This window comes from Phocoena sinus, chromosome 12, assembly GCF_008692025.1.
Source record: "Phocoena sinus isolate mPhoSin1 chromosome 12, mPhoSin1.pri, whole genome shotgun sequence".
NCBI classification, from domain to species: domain Eukaryota; kingdom Metazoa; phylum Chordata; class Mammalia; order Artiodactyla; family Phocoenidae; genus Phocoena; species Phocoena sinus.
Window position 1 is genome coordinate 27323337 of NC_045774.1, and position 19671 is coordinate 27343007.

At 40.2% G+C, this 19671-nt stretch overlaps 2 protein-coding genes across 9 annotated transcripts in view; one reads left to right on the forward strand and one right to left on the reverse strand.

The window, feature by feature from the left end:
* MTFR2 (mitochondrial fission regulator 2) overlaps positions 1 to 19671 on the forward strand; it is a 162716-nt gene that overhangs the window by 49305 nt on the left and 93740 nt on the right. The window lies entirely within an intron of this gene.
* Positions 737 to 19671, reverse strand: part of PDE7B (phosphodiesterase 7B) — a 337812-nt gene continuing 318877 nt past the window's right edge. For 3 of the 6 annotated variants that reach the window (XM_032651583.1, XM_032651582.1, XM_032651584.1), the window contains 4 exons: positions 17061 to 17205; positions 14991 to 15087; positions 9849 to 9929; positions 2726 to 4434 (listed from right to left, as the gene is read on the reverse strand). In XM_032651583.1, the coding sequence (XP_032507474.1) occupies positions 4199 to 4434; positions 9849 to 9929; positions 14991 to 15087; positions 17061 to 17205 (559 nt within the window). In that variant the 3' untranslated portion in view covers positions 2726 to 4198. Of the gene's footprint in view, positions 1332 to 2725; positions 4435 to 9848; positions 9930 to 14990; positions 15088 to 17060; positions 17206 to 19671 lie in introns of those variants that run through there. The other 3 variants (XM_032651581.1, XR_004352568.1, XM_032651579.1) reach the window with 3 other exon arrangements.

Sequence of the window (19671 nt, forward strand, 5' to 3'; positions counted from 1 at the left end):
GTTCAGTGGCCATGGCTCACGGGCCCAGCCGCTCCGCGGGCATGTGGGATCCTCCCGGACCGGGGCACGAACCCGTGTCTCCCGCATCGGCAGGCGACCTCAACCACTGAGCCACCAGGGAAGCCCTGGGGTCCCACTTTTGATTTTGATTGGATGATATGGAGTGTGGACAAATGAAAAAAGTGACTTTGCATTCAGACATGGAGAAGCATTAGGGTATCAGTGAGATTCTGAATACAAATCTTAACAAAATGAACATGAGGAGACTATGTGAAGATATAAGACTGTTCCTGGGAACCATGGGTGGTGGTTTTTTTTTTTTTCTCCTCTATTTCCAGATAGATTTAGACACTCAGTTGTCCTGCCTAAACTATTCTATTGTTCTTGCTGGCTTTCAATCCTGAAATGCAAGACCATAGTTTTCACAAGTAAGTCCACTATGTTTCCACAACCTAAAACATTGTACCTCATTCTCATTCATATATGAATTTGACAAATGTGGATCAGAAAAATATCAGAACTCAGGGGAAATGCAGAGCTGAATGGTGGCCCTTTTTCCCTATCTTGGTACTAACTGGCAAATGATGGCTTCACGGACATGGCTGTTTCTGCAGCCCCTGGTGGAATGAGTCCCGTGGATCATGGCTGCATCTGTGCTCTTGACCTTGACCTTGAATCTGATTGGTTGGCTGGTAACATGTTACCTGGTGAGAATCAGAATATTTTCATATTGCAGTATTTTTAAGAAATTATCTTTATTTTTAATTGTTTATCTAGACATGCCAATGGATATTTCGGCCACATTTTGAGCAAAAATTCACAAGGTGTGTTTTTTTTCCCCAAACCTCACGTGTGTACACAAAACAACACAATTGTAAGGGTTTGCGTAAAAGAACAAAGCATAAGAAATACAGTGAGATACAAGCTCATAACCAATGTTCAAATCAGTGAGCAGATCTGATTCAACATGAGAAAAGGTTACAAAACAAGTCTGTGGCTTGTAGGAAGCACTACCTGGTGACAGCTTTGCAGGACACGCTCCACATCCCATTGCGGGAAGCCTTAGGCAGGTAGAAACAGAGCAGGATTTTCACTCAGCCTAGCAGGGAGTTATGGGGAGGTCAGCGTTCCAGGAACAAGGTTCTGACTGTTCACAGGTGCTGTAAAAAGAAAAAGGCTTTGCCTATCAGGCCTGGCAGTGATATCTGTTCTCTCTCTCTTAATTTGATTTTAACTTTAGCTTTCACTTACTAAAAATAGCTTTTTGATTCCTTTCTTCTCAAGCATTGAAGGAATTAAACTCGGAAATTCAGCTCGTAATGGTCCAGGGACTAAGAGAAAAAGAATGTGAAGATAAAGCCCACGGATAATCCAACAGCTGTGTCTTAACTAGTAATTGGAAACTGGACACCTTCTATTGAAATATTGCTAGAGAGCCACCAGTAGGCAGGAAAAAAAAGAGTTTTCATATTCTTTTCCTTTTTTTTTTTTTTTTTGGTCAAAAAGTGAGAAACTCAAGAAATCTCCAGATGGTTGAAAGAAGGAGACAAATGTATCTAGTTTATGCATCACACCTCATTTTACTTCAAATTTGTATTGTACTAGTAGCTGCTTCATAGGCTCAACTGTTAGATATTTGGTAGTTTTCTCTGTGAGCTCTTCTTCAAGACCTAATACACTTTTGTCCTATAAATTTGGAACTACTAAAACCACGTCCAGTCTTATTTATTTAAATTATTATATAAATATAGTTTAAACAAAGTCCATTTCCTAAACTCAAAGTAGAGGCTCCATTAGCTAAAATAGCATCTTCTTTCTTATCTCTACTGTATCTTCCCCAGTAATTGCTTTCCTTGATTTGATCTCATGTACATTAAAAATAGACTACTCAAAAGCCCAAACCAAACCAAAATAAGAGAGGTTTGGAAGCAGAAATACATTCAATACATTCTCTTCTGGGGCTTCACCAAGCTGAGAGCTTCAGAGTATTAAAGCAATAAAAAATCAGGTGTCAGTTCATAGTTATTACAGGAAAAAACCCAAAGTTAGTGTTAAGTTTTCACAACTTCCTTTCTTACCCATTTCAACTTATCATCCACCCATTTCATGAAGTTTTCACACTTTCTTTAGTACCATCTGACAATCTCTTCTGCTTTAATGAAAGTACGACTAACTTTCCAAATTTCCTCTAAACCTTTATTCTGCAAGCCTCAGTCTTTCTGCAGGAACTTAATGCAATCCAGTCAAGTTTCTCACATTTCATTTGTACGTTAGGAGGAAAGAAAAAAAAAAAGAGTTGCACTTAGGAAATGAGAGTTAGCTGACATTCTATCAGCTTGCGAAACACCTTGATAGTGGCAGAAACAATCATAGTATCATTCTCCCACTACCACATTGTTTAAGGTAAAAAGAAAGGGGGCATTGCCAATTTTCATCTAACATTAGTTATGCTAGAACTTATAAAGAAAATGTTCAATGCACAGAGTTTAGCTGACTAGAGAAGAATGCTGTAATAAATTGATTTTCCGTCCAAGTATATGCAGAAAAAATGGCAACAAAAACCTACCCAGGAAGGTAAATTCTATCAGACAACTGAAATATTTTCTTTCCTTAAGTTATGTTAACGTCTGCTAAACAGTTGTGTAGTTGTTCACATGAAATGAAGGAAAAAGGAAAATCCAGTTACTATTGACACCAAAGAAATGCACGCCAACCATAAACCAAAGAAATGCACGCCAACCATAAACCAGAGATGCTTTGGTACTGTAGCCAGAACAGACGACAGCATGCTAGGGGAGCAGGGAAGTCCCTGATGGATAGATGACGGGGTCACGGAAGGTTTGTGAGACCTGCTATGTGTCCCGCGAGGCTGACACACTGCCATGTCCATGACAAGAGTCGTATAAACACAAGCTCATCAGCTGGCTTGTTAAAACAGAGTGCAACATCGCTGTGTTGAAAGTGACTTCAGGCTTGCTGAAGGGTCTCGTTCATCTGAGGAAACAATGCTTGGTGCCACAGATTAAACACTATGGTCTCAAGCGGAATGCATGTGAAGTTTCCAAAATATTTCCTCAAAGACTTTATTCAGTTTTGCTTTGTGACCTTAGGTGGAAAGCATAAAGATGGACATGGGAAGGCAGTTCAGAAGGACATCTGTGAGGATTTAAGTTGGGCAGCTTTCAGAAGATGAAAGATGTTTAAAGTTAAGGCCTTTATCTGCAAACAATAGTATATTAATAAACTCTATACCATATTTACAAATGCATTCTCTTGTATTAAAACTAACAGTATTCTGTTCACAGTGCCATTGTTTATACAGGTAGCAATCCCATAATACTCATGTATTTTGGCATGGGAATCAGTAGCGCTTGATATTTACAGAGAATGTACAGGTGTGAATATAAACATGTCACTGAATCTGAGTTATCGATAAAAGACAGATTGGCAAATGGTGCAAAGGAATGAACTGTACAGCACCTTCCCCTTGGATCGGATAGGAAACGTGGTTTCTTAATTGAGAAGATGCCAAATCTCTGACCCAAAGTGGCATAAAGTCCGTAAGAAAACAGTGAACCCCCTGTTCGAGTTTGGGTACATTGAGTAATGTTTGCCCATAGTCTTAGATCCATTGTCTAGTGCATAAAATAGAAAAGTTAAAAAGATTTATTATTATTTTTATAATAATAATTATTATTAAAATAGAAGGTACTTTCTCTCACGCTCTCATTTGTGCTCTTGCACCTGAAACCAATATCCTTGGAGTTCCAAATATGCTGGTGTTTTTGTCATGCAGATCAGCAGTCCGAGGGCCAACGCTAAAAATGCTCTGGACTTAGGAAGTGCCGCCTGTCTCAGTGTGACCCCGAGGGGCCCACGGCAGGAGCACCTCTTTCTTACTCCCCAGTCTTCACCTCGAGGGCCAAGCCGGCCCCTGGAATCAGCTCCCTCATGGCGGAATGGAGCTGCTTATTTCGGCAGCTAATGCTGAGGTGACGGATGGCTTCTGTACACTTGGAAAAAGGAGGGAGGCAGGTGAGCGGGAGGAGGGTGGCGTTCCAAAGAGCCCCAGGACGACACCCAGAGAGGGGCTGGGTTTACCGGCAAGAGCCCCTCAGAGCATCTACCCTCCCAGAGGCCTCTGCGCGAGGAGGCTGGCACTCTCAGTGTGCAGAGCAGGGGGCAGGCCTGGCTGGCACTACAGGGCGTCGCCTTCGGTCACGGTCTGCCCCTCAGCCTCGGTCCCTGGGCCGGTGTGGTCTGGGCCGCCGCTGCCACCGCCACTGCTGCTGCTTCTGCGCTGGTTGGGCAACAGCCTCTTCCACTGGGCTTTGTTGTGCGCCAGGTGGCTTAGCATGCTCTCAGACAGGGCGCTGTGTCCCGTGAAACGGGCCCATTCACGGAAGAGGGGCTCCACGATGTAGGTCATGAAACCTGGAACAGGAAAGGCCAAGCTCATCACCAGCAGGGCAGTAAGACCTACTTCTTCCTCCCTAACAAATATGACTGGGCCCACGATGTGCTGGGCCCGTGCGTAAGAAGGCCACCAAGATGCAGTCCTTGCCCTCAGTGTCGAAGCATAAGATATGTCACCTTGGGCTTGGCATCTAACCTCTCAGTGCCTCAGTTTCTGCAGTTGTAAAAAGGCGTTAAGAAGGGTACCAGACCCATAGGGTTGTTATGACAATCAAATGACTTAACACATGTGAAGATGCTTAGAAAGCTCCTGGCACATAATAAACACTCAATAAATATTGGCTATTATTATTTGAAGAAGGGAGAAGACATATAAAGAAAAAAGTAAAAAAAAGTTTGTGCTAGAACTAAGGAGGGTGGGTGGGGGATGGGAGGAAAGATCAAATGATACCAGGAAGGGGCACCTCGTTGATTTAGACCATCTGAAGAATTGATACATCTGCTCCGTAGGGTATTTTTTCAGGATTATCATTTCACAGTTTTGTCTTACTTTCAGTTATGTTAAACAACTAGGTGTAGGTAACAGAAGTTCATTCGTCTTCACTACAGATTTTTACCTGCATAAATGTTCTGCTTGAATGACTAGATAAGATGGATTGATATGAGACTTCTTTGTTTGCATGTCTGTTCTCTTAATTATTTTAGCCTTGTTGCTTTCTAACCATGTTTCACTGTTAATGTGCCTTCCATATTAAACATGATTTATTAAAAGCAAAGATAACTTCCAGTCTAGGCTGGAATAACTGGACTCATCACAAATTTGGATATATTTAGGTTTTATTGTATTTTCCTGAAATGTAGGTATAGGGAGAAAAGGCAAGTGTTTTTCAGCTAATGAAATCTTCCAACAACTAACCCTGTATGTTTACAGGCATGTGAATTATAAGGCTTGATTTGATTATCCTTTTATTGGACGAACAGCAGATACTTGGCCTTTGAGGATGCTATAGAGATGAAAAAAGAATGCAGCAAAGCAAAATGTTATTGTACATGCCTGCATCATCTCATCAGATGTGAAATATGATTTGAATAGTATAAGATTATTTTAGATTACCTGAACCTGAGGAGGAAGGTTAAGCCAGTGACTTACTGTCTACATCTTGATAAGGTCATACAGGGAATCAGCAAGAAAGGATTTCATTTTGGAATGTCCTTGCTTGCTATTCTTGAATTTTCTTCACCTCCTTCACAATCTCCATATCTAATTTTGATACCTTTCATCTTAAGAGAGATTAGATATTAGGTATCTAAAAAGACAGTGTGCAATATTATACTATTCTAAAGTTTAAGTTGTGAATATTTATCAGGTTTACCTTAAGTATAAAAAAAGTTACAAATCCCACATTTAAAAATCCAGTACTTAAAAATCAACTCATTTTCTTCCTGAAATTACTCTGGAATTACACCTCTGTGTTTCTACTCGTCAGATATAAAGACCTCTTATAGGAGATAGAAGAGTGATTTTAAAGTCTGAAGAAACACCATGAGGCAGTTTTTCACATGAAGAAAGGCTTCTGCACTTGGGAGCCTGCCCCATAGGTTCCTTGTGTATTTGTGCAAACCTCCCTCTTCTATTCAAGTGATGTAGAGCCTGACTTTGCCGGGATATTGTCTTCCTGGAGTGGTGGGAGTGGGGCAGGGGAGAAATGATGGCTTCAGAGTACACAGGGATTGAAGGAAAGCCTCTTTCTCCTCATCTTTCTATAGGCTGCACCAATTAGAGATTCATTTGATTTAATGCCTTCTCTTTTTTTTTGCGGTACGCGGGCCTCTCACTGCTGTGGCCTCTCCCGTTGCGGAGTACAGGCTCCGGACGCGCAGGCTCAGCGGCCATGGCTCACGGGCCCAGCCGCTCCGCGGCGTGTGCGATCTTCCCGGACCGGGGCACAGACCCGCGCCCCCTGCATCGGCAGGCGGACTTCCAACCACTGCGCCCTGATTTAATGCCTTCTTTTTAAAATGTAGAGTTTGATGGGGAGAGGGGAGGAATATGGGTGTGTGTGGGGGGTGGATATTAAATCGCTGTCTCACTTGGGTAAATATGAATTACTTAAACAGAAAATCAGGTCTAAGCCTGAGATGGCTCTCAGGAAATCCTCACTGTGGATTGGGAAAGGAAAAAGAGAGGGGACATTTTCAATCCCAGGGTAATCAGAACGGAGGAACTAGCTGCATTATTTAGCACCCACTGGAAAAATCCTTGTCTGGGAGCCTGGAGCCCACAGTTCCCATTAGATTCTGTTGATCTGGTTGGGTTTTTCCAGTTTAGTCTGATCTACCTATGCACACCACACCTCCCAGCCTTGAACCTACAGAGCTGGGAGATGTAGAACAGAGACAGAAAGAATTATCTACTAAGGGTTGTTTTATAATCACCCTCTTTCTCTTATTGGTGTGCTGGTGTAGCATCCATGGGATTTTCCTTTTCATTCAATCCCCATCCCATTTTAAAAACAGGTATCTATGGTAACCACATTTTCCTGAGCTGAAAATCAGGACATATGATCTGACAAAATAAGTGTGTTCTCATGACAACAAGAGAATAGAATCTCCGAAATCAAGTCTGTCTTGCAAATCTAGGTTGTGTGCTTAATAATGTGAACGCTTTTCTCTGGGGGCTCAAAATGTCTTTAACAGGTGCCTGGCAAATTTCTTTCTAGCCAGAATTTAGCAAGCTGGGTCCCAGGATTAGGATTTTGGTTGGGGGCCTATTCCTTTTGAATTGCATCTGCAGAATTTCCTACTTGATAGGGCATTGGATCCAAAGAGGCTGAGGCTGCATTTCTGTTGATGTTGATGCCCTTCCCCCTCCCCTTCAATTCTGTAGCTTCATCTGCTCTGGATTCTTGCAGGGTTCTATTTTTTATAACAACACCCCTCTCCCTTTTTCAGGTGGATGAATCGGTTTAATTGTAAAAAGAACGTAACGATATTAAGGGCATTTTGGAAAAAAAAAATCACCAGTAATCTCAGAGTTCCAACACATCTATTTTAACATTTGTATATTCCCTTCAAATTTTTTAAACTAGATAAATTTTATTCCTATTTCCTTAGGTTGACTTTGTGACTCTTTTGTGGGACTGTGGGTTCAACTTGACCCTCAGTAATTGGAAGCATATCTTTCTAACTGGCTCTGGTTTTCTCAGTTTTCAACTGATGTTTTCAGGTGACCCTTTCACTCCCAATCTCCAGGCATTAAGCCTTGAGCTTGCAGAGGTTTGCAACACTGTGAATGTGTTAAGCTGTCTGAGGTCTATGGGAACTGGTGAAAAACATGAAATGGTACATGTCAGGGCCATAGTTTATAAGTAAAGAGTTAAAGTTCTGAGTTTTTTTTTTTTTGTAAGTTTATTATCTCTGCTCTAACAAATCTTGAAATTAACATGCAGCCTTTAACTGCTATATTTCACTTATGTGGCAACATGTTTTTATTTTTAAAATTTTATTTATTTATTTTTTATACAGCAGGTTCTTATTAGTTATCTATTTCATTTATTTATTTTTTTACATTACCCAAAGCAATCTATAGATTCAATGGAATCCCTGTCAAACTATCAATGGTATTTTTCACAGAACTATAACAAAAAATTTTACAATTTGTATGCAAACACAAAAGACCCCGAATAGCCAAAGCAATCTTGAGAAAGAAAAACGGAGCTGGAGGAATCAGGATCCTGGACTTAAGACTATACTACAAAGATACAGTAATCAAGACAGTATGGTACTGGCACAAAAACAGAAATATAGATCAATGGAATAGGATAGAAAGCCCAGAGATAAACCCACACACATATGGCCACCTTATCTTTGATAAAGGAGGCAAGAATGTACAACGGAGAAAAGACAGCCTCTTCAATAAGTGGTGCTGGGAAAACTGGATAGCTACATGTAAAAGAATGAAATTAGAACACTCCCTAACACCATACACAAAAATAAACTCAAAATGGATTAAAGACCTAAATGTAAGGCCAGACACTATAAAACTCTTAGAGGAAAACATAGGCAGAACACTCTATGACATAAATCACAGCAAGATCTTTCTGACCCACCTCCTAGAGAAATGGAAATAAAAACAAAAAAAAAAACAAATGGGACCTAATGAAACTTAAAAACTTTTGCACAGCAAAGGAAACTACAAACAAGACGAAAAGACAACCCTCAGAATGGGAGAAAATGTTTGTAAATGAAGCAACTGATAAAGGATTAATCTCCAAAATATACAAGCAGCTCATGCAGCTCAGTGTCAAAAAACAACCCAATCCAAAAATGGGCATAATACCTAAACAGACGTTTCTCCAAAGAAGATATACAGATTGCCAACAAACACATGAAAGGATGCTCAACATCACTAATCATTAGAGAAATGCAAATCAGAACTACAATGAGGTATTACCTCACACTGGTCAGAATGGCCATCGTCAAAAATCTACAAACAATAAATGTTGGAGAGGGTGTGGAGAAAAGGGAACCCTCTTGCATTGTTGGTGGGAATGTAAATTGATACAACCACTATGGAAAACAGTATGGAGGTTCCTTCAAAAACTAAAAATAGAACTACCATATGACCCAGCAATCCCACTACTGGGCATATACCCTGAGAAAACCATAATTCAAAAAGAGTCATGTACCACAATGTTCATTGCAGCTCTATTTACAATAGCCAGGACATGGAAGCAACCCTAAGTGTCCATCAACTGAGTTTGGTTTTAATTGGAGGGAACTGCAAGGAACAGAAACACTTGCTTTAAAACGTAGATGGAATTGGTAGAGTGTTTCAAGGAGTGATAGAAACAAACAATTACTTTAGAGGCATTACATCACCGTTTAACATTTTAGTGCAATTGACACTTGAGAGTGTGGTGCTAAGAGAATGAGACTGAAAAATCCCATTTGAAGTGAAAGACTAGAGAAGCATGGGATCCCATGTCACATGGCTGGTGGGGCCTGGGCCTGGGGACCAAGCCCCTAGTATTGAGCATTGAGGATGAAGGGTAATGACCAAATTGGAAGGATCCTGAACTGCAGATTTCCCACCCTTCATGTCCTAAAGCAGAGTGCGAGCTAATCCAATCTTCAGCAGCCAATAGTTGATTCTTGTTACTTTCCTCTACTCATTTGGTTTTGATTCAATTCTGAACTACAAAGTTAATACAGGTTAGTTATTAAGGGTCTGTAACAAAGCCTTTACTCTATTTTTCATCTCAGTTGGTAATTAGTCATGACTAGAGTGTTCATTTGGACTCAGCCATTCAAAGGGCCATTGATTAAACCTCTCGTTTGGATCTTGAGAAAGCTGTGTGTAGATCTTCTCAGTGACTCTTAGCAGAGGTGCTGAAACTGTTGATTTAAAATTAAAATTGAATTCGACTCACCAATTTGTATACTAGGGATTGAATCTTTCTGTTGATTGCAAAGAGGACTGATTTCCAGTTCAAATTTCTGTTCAAGGTCACCTAAGAAGAAAAAAGAAGAAACACATTGGTAATCGAGAACCTATAAGAATGAGTGTTGATAGTTTTAATGATCTAGTTGGAAGAAGTTATCTGGGAATTACTGTTCCCTGCCTTATCACTAGGAACCCTTTAGCAACAACTGGCTCTGCCCTGCTCTGGTAGCTTCTGCGAAAATTTAAAATATCAGAGTATCGACGATCATTTACAATAGGCTCATTGTAAATAGGTATGCTCTGGGATTAGAATAAGCTTTTGAACAAAAATCTATAAAACAGAAAACGAATGGCCAGTTTCCTAATATGAGATGGAAGTTCTGGTTTTAAGTTGCAGATTAAGAAAACAGGTTTTATGCTTCTTCTCTCCTTTCACTCTGCCTGACCCTCATCTGGTTTCACCCGAACAACCGGGAATAATTAGTAGGCAGGAAATCAGGAAGAGGAAGTAGAAAGATCTCATTTGAAGAGCATCTCTGTAGCTACAAAATGAATCCAAAATAAGGGTCTGGTATCTTTCATTCTTACTCCTTAGAGTTTTACTTAGTGTAAATGAAGGTTAAAGAAAGTATAAAGCTCAGGATGATCTTTCTTTTTAATGTCTCCATCAGCTAGAGCAAAAAAGAAATACATCATGCAAAGCTTTATCAGAGTATTTTATCAATTCTTCCTGAAGGTGAAAAATTGTGCATAATTACTTCATTGGGAAAAACAATCTGGTTAATCAGTACAGAAGCTGGGTCTCAGAAACACTTAGCTGAGTTCAGTTGTGAGTGCACTCCTCGAAACTAGAGGAGAGAAACACATAACATTTATATCATGCTTACTGTGTGTCAGGCACGTTCTAAGCATTTTACCTATTTAATTAATTTAATCCTCATAACAACCTCACTATAACCCCCATTTTACAGATGCGGAAATTGAGATGAAGCGTAGGGAAATATGTTGACCTGAGGTCCTTCTGCCAGTGAAGAGGGGAGCCTGGATTCCAACCCAGAAAGTCTGGCTTCAGAGGGTCTGCACTTAACCATTAAGCTAGGATCTTTTGAGATGCCACATGTCTGTCATTTTCCCTAAGACTTTAGCCATGGCTCCCATGGTCTCTCGGGCCCTCGTGATTCTCAAAACTGATGTGAGGAAATCACTTTGGCTTAACTGAGGAGTTCAGGGAAGTCAGATGATAATAGCCTTCTGAGGACAGAGCATGACACCATTTAATATTAAAATGAATTCTCCTAAAGTTGGTTTTACTCCTCACCTCCATAGTTCTGTTAATAGTGATTTTTCAGTTAAGTCTGACACTTTGGAGGAGTTGTCTTTGATTTTTCCCTTCCCTCTACCCTCTGTATTGAGGAAGCAAATCCTGTTTACTCCTCTGTTGAAACATCTATTTTCCCTACTTTCACTCTGCCTGACTCTAGTCTGGTTTCTTTCTTTCTTTCTTTCTTTTTTTTAATTGAAAAATAGTTGATTTACAATATTATATTCATTTTAGGTGTACAACACAGTGATTCAATATTTTTATAGATTATATTCCATTTAAAGTTATTATAAAATATTGGCTATATTCCCTGTGCTGTACATTACATCCTTGTACCTTTTTTAAAAAATTTAATATTTATCTTTATTTTATTGTTTTTTTTTGGCTGCATGGCATGTGGGATCTCAGTTCCCTGACCAGGGATCAAACCTGCGCCCCCTGCAGTGGAAGCACGGAGTCTTAACCACTGGACCACCAGGGAAGTCCCACATCCTTGTACCTTATTTATTTTATACCTAGAAGTTTGTACCTCTTAATCCCCTATCCCTATCTTGCCCCTCCCCCTTCCCTCTCCCCGCTAGTAGCCTCTAGTTTGTTCTCTGTACCTGTGAGTCTGTTTTGTTATATTCATTCATTTGTTTTACTTTTTAGATTCTACAGATAAGTGAAAACATACAGTGTTTGTCTCTCTCTGTCTGACTTATTTCACTAAGAATAACACCCTCCAGGTCTATCCATGTTGTTGCAAATGGCAAAATTTCATTCTTTTTTTTTTTTTTTTGTGGTACGTGGGCCTCTCACTGCTGTGGTCTCTCCCGTTGCAGAGCACAGGCTCCGGACACGCAGGCTCAGCAGCCATGGCCCACAGGCTCAGCGGCCATGGCCCACACGCGCCGCGGCATGCGGGATCCTCCCAGACAGGGGCACGAACCCGTGTCCCCTGCATCGGCAGGCGGACTCTCAACCACCTGCGCCACCAGGAAGCCCAAAATTTCATTCTTTTTTATGGCTGAGTAGTATTCCATTGTACACATACACCACATTTTCTTTATCTGGTTTCTTTATAACTCATTCCAATTTTTGCTTCTTAGCTAGTTTCTTTCGTATTTCTTCTGCTTCAGTTATACATGTTGCCCTAATTGTACTTTCTAAGATGACTCCCACTGCCATGTTCTCTACTTTTAGCATGGTGTACAGGGGCCTCAACAGATCCTCATATTCTCACCTTCTATGGGATCAAGCTGGTCTATGAGGCAGGGGGATGGTCTGCAGTGCTTCTGTCCATTTCTGCTCCTCTCTATCTAGACCACTGGGACTGTCTGCAATGATGGAAATGTTCTCTGCACTGCCCACTATAGTAGCCCCTTGAAATCAGATCAAGAAAACTGAGGAACTAAATTTTCCATTTTATTTAACCTAATTAATTTAAATTTAACTAGCTACATGTGCCTCATGTTTATCCTGTTGGAAAGTGCAGTCACTACACATCCTTGAATACCCAGCTCAGATTCTGCCATCCTCAGCACTAGGTCTTCTCCTGTGACCTCTACCACAATTGGTCTTCCAATTGGACCATTTAGTCATTCACTTATTTCAACATATATTTACAAAGCACTGCACATTTCAGACACTTTGTTAATCAATGTAGAGAATACAAAGAGGAAGATTGGAGTTTCTCTCCTCTAGGAACTCTACTGGTTAGTATTTTGAGCTTATGAAACATTAACTATAATTCTTTGCCTCCTTCATGACACCCCCAGTGGGTCTTTGCACATAGGAAAATCACAGCTTTGCTGAGGATTAGACAAGGCTGGAAGCAGATGTTCGATGAAAACTTCTGGGAATCTTGGTTCATTGAGAAATACCAATCTGCAGTTACAATAGGACAGAAATTCTACTTTTTTAAGGCACTGAGGGGACGAGGGTGAATGATGTTTGAATCCTAATGTCTGTTCTGAGAATTTAACACTGTCTTCCTAATTCATGGGATCTCATCTTCCTTTCCCCTTCTGTCCCTGACCTTGATTTTAGGGTTTTTCCTTTGCTCAACATCACAAATCATTAAAGATACTTTGGCTGGGACTGTTAGCAGTCTGTGGAAGCCCAAATCCTAAACTGAAAGCCAGAAGAAGATTAATCAAAGTGATTACAGAATTTCTAAAAAAATAATTCAGTATGGAGGACAAGAAGTTTGGATAACCCGAGAGTCTGGTCTCCTCTTAAATAAGCTGAACTTCTGCTAGACCATAAGGCTATTAAATAAAAAGGACTCGACATACCCTCTGAATTCTCCTTTCTCTGCTAGGAAACATGCCACAGCAGTGTTTGAAAGCTCACCTTTAGTGATCAGAGTTACAGATATTCTAGGTTGTTCTGTCTTATGATGCTGCACATGCATATTATTATGAGGACAAGTTTTTGCCAAGACGTCTTACAGATTACCTTTATTGGTAGACCCCACCGATTCCACTTAGTTAACAACTGCCCAGGGGACATGGTCCAGGCCCCAAACTGCTCATAATCCAAATAGGGCTCAAGATAAGCAAATGAAAGGGTTAAACTCCAATCAATGCCAACAAGAACGCATGACCGAGTCAAAACCAAGAGGGACAGAGTAGAATCACTGCTTGATCAGGGATGAAGATCCCAGCCCTTTTCTCGCTATGCTATTTCCATATTTTCTGTATCTTATAGTAAAGAAAGTATTTTTCTTATCTAACCTGAAACCTCCTTGCTCTAAGTTCATCATATTTCCTTTTGTTTTTCTCTCAGTGGAGATTTTATATCATGGGCAAGTAGAACTGGCCTTTTGTTTTCTAACCACTCACACTCATTTGAAGTGAAAGTACACAGAGAGGGAGCTCCATGCGTGCTTTTTACTCAAAGGAAAGAGATGCAGAGCACAGCCTGCTGGTCCCACATGAACCCTATCCGTTCTGCTTTGTCTTCTGTCTTTGGGACCATCTCAGTGTCACTGACACATCTTTCTACGGAGGTTTCTCCAAAAGGCTCACTGTTGCTACTTGACCTCCCCACAGAACTGGTATGTGGGACACTTCAGGCTTTATTTGTTCTCAGCCTCTCAGGCCTGATCCTGTCACTAACATCAGGGCACTGTTGTGCCTGAAAAAACATCCCGAGCACTGAAACCGGGCCTGAAGAAACAAGCTGTGTTTAAAGGCCAAGATCCCACCCGACATCAAGATCCTGCTGTTAATTCACTGCTTTACTTCTGAATGAGGTTAATCTCTTAAAATTTATACCCTAACTTGGGGCCACGTGTCTTTTCACTGTATATATTTGAGAGGACGAACACTGGCCAGCTGTGCTCTATTTCATTATTCACTTTATTTAAGAAAGTGAGGGAAAGGAATACAAAAAAAAAGTCTAAGTCCTTCTGTCAGAGTGGAAAACATTGATCCCAAATGGCATTTAGCCTTTAGGCTGTGCTCAGCTCATAAAAATGGAGGTCAGAGTAAAAATCAAACAGTCCTGCACATTCTTATATCCACAGAGAAAAACCATTAACAAATTTTATATATATATATGTATCCCCCTTTTGCTCATTTTTACTGTACCTCATTATTACCTGTTTCCATGGTAAATCAGTGTTATTTATTAATATTTTCAAATTATTTCCAGAAAAGGGCTGGATGGTTCGCAAGAGGGTTAAAAGAGAAAGGCTGGGATAATACGAGTTGATGAAAGAACAAATGTCATGATAGATGATCCATTCCCTGTTTTCTTAGGATAAATGCCTGAAAGGAGAAGGGGCAATGAAAAGTCAGCTGTCGGGTCACTACTAACCTTGCCTGTAGAATTCTTCACAGACCCTTTCACTCCATTGCTTGCTCATCTCCCAGATTCTACAAGGATTGCAAATGTCAGCACACTTCAAGGCAATCTGAGAAATGACAGGGCAGGGAGAGAGGGTCAGAGGATGATCTTTGAGCAGCAAATGCACCCCAAGCCCAAGGGGCCATCAGACCTGCCAGTCGGCCTCATGGTACCAGGCCTGTATTTATAGAGGCTTCCCTGACGTGCCTCTTCAGGAAAACAGCACTTATTCATCACGGCACAAAACCTTCATTCAGAACTCCCACTTTATAGCAGTGAGAAGGAGAGAAGAGCCATCGTCCAAGGACACGGAGCTACCTGGAGGAGACTTGGGGCAGGCAGGCCAAGGAAAGCCGTGGCCTGCCCTGTTCCTGCTGCTCCACTCCTTGTGGGCAGGGAGGCCGCAGGGGCCCCAGCCAGGCTCAAGTGAGATCACTGGGACCTCACTCACTCTCACAGTGGCCACAATGACCGACTCCATACATTAAATTATCTGTGTTTGCATTTATATGCCCGTGTCTGTGTGAACAAGCTCAGACTGCCAGCCAGGGAGCTGAGTCATATCAAGCCTAGGAGTGTTTGGTTTGCAGAGATAAATCTGGGCCTTCTTGGCTTTGCTCACACTGTTCTGCATCTGGGATACCAGCTTTTGTCAGAGATGCTGACCCTAGGAGGGTTTCCTTGGATTTCCAGAGAAATAAGTTCTCCCCCTTAACTACCAACTGCCAAGAGCCCACTGCCCAGATGGGCTTTTGGTGGCATGCCCGCCCATCAGCAAGGTCTGTTGGTTTGGACCAAGTTCTTTGGGATCATAGAACTGCTAGCAGCGCTGGGGTCTGGGAGAGCCTGAATCATATTAAGTTGCAAACTTGGTTGGTTCTTTATTTCCTGGTGAATGGGGACACCAGTACATGTTGGAGTAGGTCAGGGGCAGAATTCCTCTCCAGGTTCCGCCCTTGAGGGATTCGTGTGTGTTAGCAAGTTTTCCTTTTGAAGTGCAAGTGTACAGGCCAAATCTTTCAGCTAGTCACAACTAGGCTTGAGTCTCTAAAATCAGGCGTCTGTGGCACTCAGGGACGAGAAGACTAGTTTGGGAAGAAAGAAGGAGGGAGATACAGTTTTACAGCTGGGAGGAGGGTATTTCCTTAAAAGGATGGAGCAGTTGGACAGCTTCCGAAGGCAGCCTGAAGGCATGGAAGGGAAGAAACAGTATGGTTCAGTCTCCCACGTGCAGGTCCACGTACGTGGTTAAAGCTGGCCTATCTAGATGCATCCAGGATTCACCCATTCAGTCTTTTGTGCCAGAAGGAAAGAAGGAAAATGAGAGAAAATGGAAGATCAAGCAAAAGGCTCTGGTTTGGATACAGCAGGTCAGACTTCTGCTTCCAAGGTCCACTTCCCATCTTGTTCTTTCTTAACTTTCACAAATGGCTTTTTGCCATGGAAGGAAGCAGAAAGGGTTGGGCTTGATATGATTCAATTCATTCAATTGAACTTAAAATCATTTATTTATTGGTGCCTAAAAATGGTAAGACTAGGTAAACACGTCTGAGCCTCAGATGAAAATATGAGTTAAGGTAGTAAAAGGAAGGAAAGCAGGGTTTAATTAAATAGGCTTTAGGTAAAGGAAGGATACTCGTTTTTCAATTTTCATTAGTACTATAGTTAACATAATATACTTTTGTATTAAAGAAACAGTTTTCTACATTGCACAGGTATGATAGTGATCAGCTTTATATCAAGGCAGAAAATGTGGTAGATTCTTACTGCATGCAACTACACAGCAGGGCTACGTTGTGGTGAAGCAGTTACCAAACAAGGAAAAATGAGATATTATCAACTTACTGACGTGAAACCCAGATTTTACTTGCTTGGAAACCACTTAAAAATTTCATGTCTCAAAGTTTTTAATAAAGTAGGTCACCGCTCTAGCTTATACCATGGGAGACATTTCTTCTCAGATGCGTTAAAATGATGGATCGTGTCCTTAAGTGTTATTCCCAGTGAGGGTAATGACTTCTTTTTGTTGTTGTTGTTTACCTGAAGCATAAAGTGCCTGTCGTGTACATCCTCCAGGCTTAAGTCTTTATTGTGGAGGTGAGCTTTCAATCTGGTCAAAAATTCATTCTGTCTGTTGATGTCCGTTGCCAAGATCAAGGAGCCCAGCTGCTGTTCAATATCCTGTCTGCATCCACAAGAATGAAAGAGAAAACACACACACAAAGCAAATTCCTTTGAGGAGGGTGATGGACTCTGTCATCATCAGGTGGCTTGTACTCTCATTTCTGCCTCTGATTCTGTTTATTACACAGAATCCCAGTCCTTGCAGCCCGAGAGTGATTCTTTCACCCACCATCATTTCTGTCCTTGGATGGGATGTATGTCAAGGACTGGACAAGAGATTGAAACCATGGGTGAACAGAGTTGTGGCAGTTTATACATTCCCATGGTTCCTATGGGTGGGAAGATCGAAAGCCAACGAGAAATGTATGCTTTAAGGAGGACCCAGAAAGACTCACAGAATCACAGGCATTTGAATTGTGCTTTTTATAGAGTTCAAACCAACTCAAACTTTAAGATTTGCATGGGGAGAGAAATGGGCATGATGATAGTAACAGTAATGAAGACAATAATAGTGACTGATTCTGTGGAATGGAAAGACCCATCAAGGGAACAAAACTGATAGGTTGGAAAGAGATACTGGAACTTAAAAAAGAATCACAGTTAATTAAGGCACCATTAAAAAGCAGTGGTCAAGCAATATATTGGTCAACAGATGATATATGGAAAATGGGATATTTTGGAAAAATAAAACAAATCAGAGCTTATCCTCACATATGGAAAGTAATCAATGGGAGGAATATCCGTACCTATTTTTAAAATTCACCTTTAAAAGTGAAGTATACTTAAGTAGAGAGCATAGAGTACACATATACAATTTAATGAATAAATATCAAATAAACATCTTACAATCACCATCCAGGTCAAGATCGTTGCCTGCCAGTACCCCAGAAGGTCCTCATTGTGTCTCTCATCCAACCCCACCTCCCCTCAACCCCTGAAGTAACCACTCTCTTGACCTTTGTTTTAATAATTTCCTTGCTACTTATAACAATTTTACCACCTGTGTATGCATGTTTAAATAATACGGTTTAACTTTAACTGCTTTTGCACGTTAAGTTATGTGATAAGTATCAGTTTGTGACTTGCTTCTTTAGCCTGACATATTTTTGAAAGTCACCTAAGTTGATGTGTGAGCTGTCGTTCATCCATTTTCTTGATTATATTGTATCCTATTGTAGGACTATACTTCAATGTATTTATCTGTTCTACTTTTGATGGTAACTGGAGTAGTTTCTAGCTTTTGACTACTATGGAAAAAATGACACAATAAACACCCTCATGTACCTCCAGTTACACATGTGCAAAGTTTCTCTAGGGACTATATCCAGGAATAAAATTATTGGATCACAGAGATGTTCATCTTCAATTTCTTAGATATTGCTGATTATTTCCAAAACAGTTGTATAAATTTACACTCCACAGTAATAGATGAGGTTCTCATTGCTTTATAGTCTTACACTTTACATTTTTTTTGCCCATTTACCAATGTCGCGCAACTCATTATAATCTTACTATGAATTTCCTTGATAACTAATGAGGTTGGACATATTTTCATGTGTTTATTGGCCATTTCTATTTTTTTGGTGAAGTTTCTATTCTAGTCGTTACCTACTATTCTATAGGGTGGTTTCTGTTTTGTTTATTGCTTCTAAGAGTTTTTAATATATTTTCAATAATGGTCTTTTGTCACTTATGTGTTGCAAATATCTTCTCTCACTCTGTGGCTGGTCTTTCTGTTTTATTTATGATGTCTTTTGATGAAAGGAAGTCTTAATTTTTAATATAGCTTAACCTATAAATATTTTAATTTAGGTTAATATTTTTCTCCTATTTAAGAAATCCTTCCTACCTCTGATGATCCCCTACATTATATTCTAAAAGCTTTATAGTTTCATCATTAACATTTTTGTTTTTAAGCCACATACACATCTTTAATCTACTCCTGGACATTAGAAATAATCTCAGAAAACAGGCAATTCACAAAAGAAATTTAAAATGTTCCCAAAATATGAAAAGATATTAAATATTCTTAGTATAACAAAAAATATTAAAACAGCGATGTGATACTATTTCCCACACTTTTATTGGCGCGGATTAAAAGTAACTGCTAAATAATATGATGAATTAATTAATGATTGTGATACTTAATGCTGTTGACGATATGGGGAAATCTTCCTTCTTATTCTCTGTTAGCCAGAGTGTAAACTGGTGCAGTGTTCCTGAAGGGTAGTTTAGGAATTAGTGTTAAAAGCAATAAATATAAATAATTTGACCAACAGTTCATCTACAAATTTACTATGAACATGTTAGTAAAGATACAGTTAGTAAATATATATGTTATAAGAATGTTTATCCTATTGTTTAAAATAATGAAACATTCTAGGGAGAAAAATATCACAAGAATTCATAAATAGGAGATTGGTTAAATGAACCATGTTACAGGCATACTATGCAGTTATTTCATATGATGATGTATAGCTATATTTATTGACATGGAAAAATACCATGTTTTATTGTTATGTTAAAA